Here is a 6,722-nt window from a genome sequence, read left to right as displayed (position 1 = left end):
CTTTCAATGCAGAACAAAGGTTACAATTCATACCATTAGTATACTGGAAGAAGACGATTAAGTAGAACAATCTTTTCTCTTAGCTCGTTAATTGCATCTAGAAAGAAATCTCTCCCACTGAGAGGACGGCCACTCCCTACAAAACCCACACAGAGATGCCACAGAATATTGTTTGCCAAAGCATTAGCCACTGTTAAGCATAAGCATAGCACAGATAATGATAAGAACAGTTGTAATGATAAAGAAAAGACACAAAGACCTATAAGTGGAAATCCAGTTTGGATTAAGCAAGTCATGATCATGGAGAGAAGAGGGGAGACCTCTTCTCTTAACAGTGACAAGAAGATGAATGAAGCCCATCGGAAGCCGCGCATGGTGCCGGCATTGGGGTTGCTATGGTAACTATCCATGGTGCAACAGAGCCCATTTTCTTTTATTGTTGTCTGGTTGTAGAAAATGGAACCAAAAGTGTAATTCATTTAAATTCAGAAGTTTATATCCACTTAGGAATAATCATGTATGCTAATAACTCCCACCCACTCCATCTACCAAACCAAATTCCAATGGCTGCCAGGAACTTTGTTTCACTTTATTCATGAGAAAAGTTAACTTGTGGAAGCCCAGGACCTACAAATCCCAACCAGGTCTTATTCTAGGAGAGTATGGGTAGAGAGGGACCTGGAAAACTCGACCCAGATAGATGGAATGCATCTAGGACGTGAAGTAGGAATATTTAAAAGCTGAAAAGTATAGGAATAAAATCTTTATATTGCTATTCTTTAATACTGTCAATCTACATTGAATTGCTCTTGTTAGAAATAAGGGGAAATAAGCCAAGTTTTGCAGTGATCATTTAATAAATCTGTCATATAAAACAATAAAAGTATAGGATAGTACTATAAACTAAAGTCAAGAAAATTAGAACCAATTAATATATATTGTATTCTACTAAATACAAAAAATATTTATATTGGATCTCGGTCTTACCACTATATTTCATGCATATTTTATTCCCTTTATTATAGAATGGTAATGAAGGTATAACATATATGTGTATAGATGGGAGCTGCCCTCATAAACAAGATAAAATATCGAACCTCTAAATGAACAGAGCCCTGGCAAGAGCAGATATGTGTAATACAGTAATATTAAATGAAAAAAAAATGGAATACATATGATAACTAATAACTACGAATGGTCAAAGAAAAGGATGATGCTCCTAGCTCCTCTATTGCGGTTTGTACCTGAGGGAAAAAAGTGTTTTCAGAAACATTCTGTTTTATCAACTAAATCCACTACAGGGTATCAATACTAGTATGTACTTTACAAATCAAGGAAAGACACGGTTTACAGACTGAAGATTCATAGTAGAGTGCTGTATAGTAATTACATAAAGAGAATGTAACTGTTGCTTTGAGCTTTGGATTCATATAACATTTAATAACAAAGAATAGCACACACAAAGAGGCTCGTACAGCATGCATTAACATATTGAATGAAGTCCTCGGGTTACGACGATTCACCGTTACGAACAGGCATCCATAACATACATGAAAAAAAAAAAAAAAATCATTTGAGACAAGATGTTTTTTGTTGATATGATGAACTACTTGTTGGTGAAGAGAACAGACCGTTGTCTGTCCACGGTGTAGTGCTTTACGCGTCACTTGAGCATTACTTTGGCATCTTTATTTGCGATACGCACATGGGATTATCGTGCTACTGTTTTCTGGATATTTTTGTGCCTTTTGTTACTGTGCATCAAGTCTGGAAAACATAAGGGAGACTTTTCTGATGGCTGTGCATCCACGACGAGGAAAGCCATTACGATAGAACTGAAAGTGACCTTAGTGAAGCGAAACAACAAAGGGGAATAAAGGTAGGGATTTGTTATATAGTATATATTACTTATTGTCTACTAGTACTGTATTAGTGTAGGTACATTATTATACTATTACACTATTTTGTCCAACATTAATTCGTCCATGCCTCTTAGTCCCGTGTCTTTTCGTCCGATGAATTTTTATTCCAGTGACTTTAGGTCCAATTTTAAACTCGTTCCAATCCAAGAATCTTTGTGGCTTAATGAACCATTTCTATAACAGTGATATTTCCCTATAAAAGAAGAAAAGGAAAACCCCACTTAGTCCTCAACCTCCACCCGAAAGGAAATTCAGAAGATTCAAGGCTATGGGGGTATGATAGGCCATTCATTGCCTAAAGAAAAATCTAGCCAAATATCTATCAGGCTGAGATTTCCTGTATCCTTGACCAGTGATACAATATTAAATTTATAGAAATTTAGAAGATTCAAGGCTACGGACACTTAAGGCCACGTCTAAGGCCATCCACTGCCTGAAAAAGCCTAACCAAATTTCTATCTACACAGAATCAAATCTTAAAAAAGTTCTAAGTTTAATGTCTCATCAAATTCTTCATAAAGAGAAGTGAAAATCAAAAGCAAATAAAAGATAATTTTATTGGTAGGATATGTTACACTGTGAAAAAAAAATAGAAATAATCTCAAAATATAGATTTATAATCACTTAACATTGGTCCAAATTATATGCACCGCACTTCAAAAATTCTGTTTTCCTCATTGATTTGAGTTCTATTATCAATCTTTTGAGACAATCAGTTATTTTTTTTTCTATCGTGTACAAAAATTAGACTGATCTCCTCAAAACGTTTGAGTAATTTTAACTCAAATAATCCTTCCTCTTCCTACAGCATTTTGATAACTTTCCAAACAATCATATGTGCTTCATCCACTGATCCATTTATAGCAGAATGAACCCCCCCAACTTTATTCATTCTGGGAAGATATTGAAGAATATGCCCGCTTATTAACATTCCATACAGCTATCAGGAAAATAGATGTATCTCTCCGTTGTCTAACACCAAGCACGTCCTACAACAACCATGTAAGTCAAGTCAAAGCAAGCGATGTATTCTAAAGGTATTTCTTCATCTTCTTTTAATTCCTCATAGGCCTTTTCAACCTCTTCAGCGGGAAGAAACCCTAACGCTGAAAAATATCTTATTTTAAGACTGAATTCAGAGTCTTTGTTACATATTTGTTCATGACTTAAATCTACAATTTTTCGAAATATTGATTAGCCCAAATGAAACAAGCATGTAATGATAGATTAAATAGGAAATAATGAATCAAATTACTTCTGAACCGCAATTTCAAAATCTGCCATGAGATCAAGTGGACCTATATTAGGTTGCATAGTTTTTAATTGATTGAAAACTGATTCACATATCTACCTTTTTATTCGACAGTAATGTAAAGACCCGTGGGCAACTGCATCTATTAACTTACACTTGAATGCAAAATACTTAATACCACTGTTCTGGCACAATTTAAAAATGCTCCATCACATGACCTAATGACGATAAGATGCTGCATCCTGAAGAACTCTTTCTGGTGCTAATACTAAAATGCATTGATGATCTTTGATACCCGAATCATATCTTGAAAACTGTTCACAATTATCCAGCTTACCATATTTGTCCGGAGTTTCAAATCCACGACTAGCCACAGGAATAAGGAAACCAGGATTGCTTTTGTCAGTACCCTTGACTAGTCTTCAAAAGTACTTGCATAATACACGATGGAGCTGAGATCAACTACAGGTATTTTCAGTTAATTGCATAAACTTAGTTCCCAATATGCTAAAATTGCCGCCATTTTCTCAACTGCTTGCTTTATTTCAACAACTGCTTTTCTAATATTTAATGCATCTGCAATGGATGGATGAATATCCTCATTCGATAAATAATTTTTGTTGCATTGTTTTCCGTTATCGTGTGAATCCGCATCAAACACAAGCCTTGTCTCACACCTCTAGTATTCTTTTTCATATTAGTAACCTGAATGAAAACGATAGACAATTACTTTAACCTACTACTTTTCTTTTGCTCTAGTTCATTGTATGAACTATTCCATTTGGGATGGGAAAATTCAGCAACTGAAAAACTAAATTTGCAGCATACTATATATTTTGTCCGGTAAAATACCTTACTTAAGAGAAAGGAGAAAGAGAATGTCAAATAAGGCTAACAGAGTAATTAGAAAATGAGCATTTTACCATAAGCTGGCCAATAACATATAATAGTTAAACAAGGCTTACAGGGTAATTAGAAAATAAGCACTTTAACATAAGCAAGCTAGTTACATATAATCAAGACAATAACAGCTTTTACATGGAAAGGAAGTAAATGGCAATAGAAATCCCTTGATAAGATTCATTTTCTAAAACAATCGGACGAAAAGACATGGACGAAGTGACATCGGACAAAAAGACCATCCACCATTTGTATGGACGGTCAGCACTCGTTAATTGCGGGTTCTATTATATCTTCTCTGATTTGGTCATTCGCAATGCAGAGCCGTATAACCGATTAAAAAAAAAATCACATTCGTGATTTTGCAATAAGCACTTTCGCGGCCTCAGACCGTGCTCCTTTGCACCTAACATGCTTTGCAGCATTTCCCCTCTCCACACAGCACAGCATCCCATCTCTCGCCGACTCAGCCTAAGTCTCCCATCATCTCTCGCCGACTCAGCCTCAGTCTCGCATCATCTCTCGCTGACTCAGCCTCAAGTCTCACATCATCTCTCCCCGCGTGTGAATCTCCCACTTCAGTCCTTTTTGTGCAAAATCAAGTTTTGGTGTAAAAAATAATGATGTAAAAAACCTGTACATATCTACATAGAGTGTATAAGTGATTTTAGTCTAAAGTGTGAAACGTACATCATGCTACCCCACGTGGCAAACAGTCAACAGAAGAGTTCCATCCTGCTTCAGACTTACTACGTAGAACTTTGTACGTAAACGTTTAGTGGTGTTGTACCGATAGTTCTTCTTTTTAGTGTATTAGTATATTCATTGTATATTAGTTATTTTATATTAATTACTGTGAAGTACTGTATATGAAATACCATATTTCACAGTAGTAATGTACAGTAGATATAAGCTACACGTACGGTGAGTTTGAATGGCGCGAGTCGACCTCCCGAAAACTGCAATCATTTATGATTTTGACCTTAACTAATTAAGATGTACTGTAATGATATACACTACAATATCAACAAGTGTTGTTAGAAAGGAACAACAGCGTTTGTAGTTACTTTACGGATTACATGTATGCATAAGTGTAGCGATGACTAGCGCTGTGTACTGCACACTTACTGAAATGTTTTAGTCAATTGTGTATAGGCAACGGGCAGTTAATTGGTAGGTTAGGAGTCGAACCACCCTAGGGTTGCAAGTATTCACAGATTCTCGTTTATCACGCCAGTCTCTGTTGCCTAACCCTTTGAATAAGGAGGGCTGCCTATACAGGGTACAGTAATTTATGAATGGTAAAGGATTGTTTTCTGTCTTTTGTAAAATATATACATATACAGTATGCATGCATGTGTCTATGTCTGTATGCATTTACATACAGTATCTTATGTATATAAAATCCCACTTATGACGAAAATGGGGTTACGGCGCATTGTAAAATCGGATCTCATTCGTAACTCGAGGAACTCCTGTACATACTTTATTTTACCATCGTAAACCAAAGGTAATGTTTAATATAACTCTACCATCATAAACCAAAAAGTAATATTTAATGTAACTCTCATGGCACTGCAATACATTTTTCTTCTAAACAGAGACTATTAAGGTTTTAAAATCTCATAAGGAGAGGTAAAAAAAAATAACTTCCTTATCTTTTTTAATTAATGAAATACTGTTGTGATTGTAGTTTACAACTGCAATTGGTATACAAAAATAAAAAGCAGCACAAGAGTACAGTCTACTGTACACTATATCTGAAAGGATAAGATTGATAAAAAGAATAGTCTAACTATGTGTAATTGATACCTATCCAAGAATACAAATTTCACTATGGTAGGACATACAGTCGGTAGATCAACGAGGCTAAACAAGCAATGCCCACTGGAATCAACCAAGACTTCCACGAACTGTAAAAAATAAATTGTAATTAAAACACAATTCAATTGTTTAAAAAAAACTCAAAATCAATCTGATTTTGTTAATTTTTTCTTCAAAATGACCAAATTTCTTATCCATAGATATCAACCATTTATTTAAAAAAAAAAAAAAACACTATCATAATTTACCAGTATTATGATTCCTAGATAAAACCCTCTAAGTTTTTTCTTCAACTTGATCAATAAAAATTTGTTTTCACTTTTATTAAAACAAAGATTTCCGTGCAACTCTTGACTTCACGCAGGTGTTTATAGGATTCTCTACGATAATTGCCTAACTAGAACTGGCAGAACACACAAATAAATGAATGACTGGTGCCAGTCTTTCTTGTTTTGAACTGGCAAATTCTGTTCAATATTTTTTGTACTACAGTACTTATTGAGTTTTCTCCAACTACAGTACCTTGAAGATAGTCAAAAGGGACTCTAAATTCTTTCAAACATCCAAACTTTCTTTCATACAGTACAGATTCTTTATTCTTAGCTGCTTAATTCAGTTCAATTACAACAGCAAATGCAGCTGTTTTTAGTCCACTGCAGGACACAGGCCTCAGGCATGTCTATTCATATTTAGTGTTTGGCCTGTTTTCATCACCAAGCTGGCCAATGTGGATGTGTGATGGTGGGAGATTTTTGTCTGATTGCTCACAGCATACCAGCCTAGTATGAGTAGCATTGAATGGTACAACTTTGATGATCATGGTG

At 35.2% G+C, this 6,722-nt stretch overlaps 1 protein-coding gene across 2 annotated transcripts in view; it reads right to left on the bottom strand.

Moving 5' to 3' along the window:
* Window positions 1-838: 838 nt before the first annotated feature.
* The window catches only part of LOC137631822 (cytochrome b5-like), a 42,499-nt gene continuing 36,615 nt past the window's right edge, over window positions 839-6,722 (bottom strand). The window contains exons 4-5 of one of the 2 annotated variants that reach the window (XM_068363825.1): window positions 5,925-5,987; window positions 839-1,244 (exon numbers count right to left, since the gene is read on the bottom strand). In XM_068363825.1, the coding sequence (XP_068219926.1) occupies window positions 1,229-1,244; window positions 5,925-5,987 (79 nt within the window). In that variant the 3' untranslated portion in view covers window positions 839-1,228. Of the gene's footprint in view, window positions 1,245-5,724; window positions 5,988-6,722 lie in introns of those variants that run through there. The other variant, XM_068363824.1, reaches the window with a different exon arrangement.

This window comes from Palaemon carinicauda, chromosome 40 (genome assembly GCF_036898095.1).
Source record: "Palaemon carinicauda isolate YSFRI2023 chromosome 40, ASM3689809v2, whole genome shotgun sequence".
Taxonomy (NCBI): domain Eukaryota; kingdom Metazoa; phylum Arthropoda; class Malacostraca; order Decapoda; family Palaemonidae; genus Palaemon; species Palaemon carinicauda.
The sequence above is the reverse complement of the archived record's forward strand: the minus strand, read 5'-3'. Positions and strand labels throughout refer to the sequence as shown.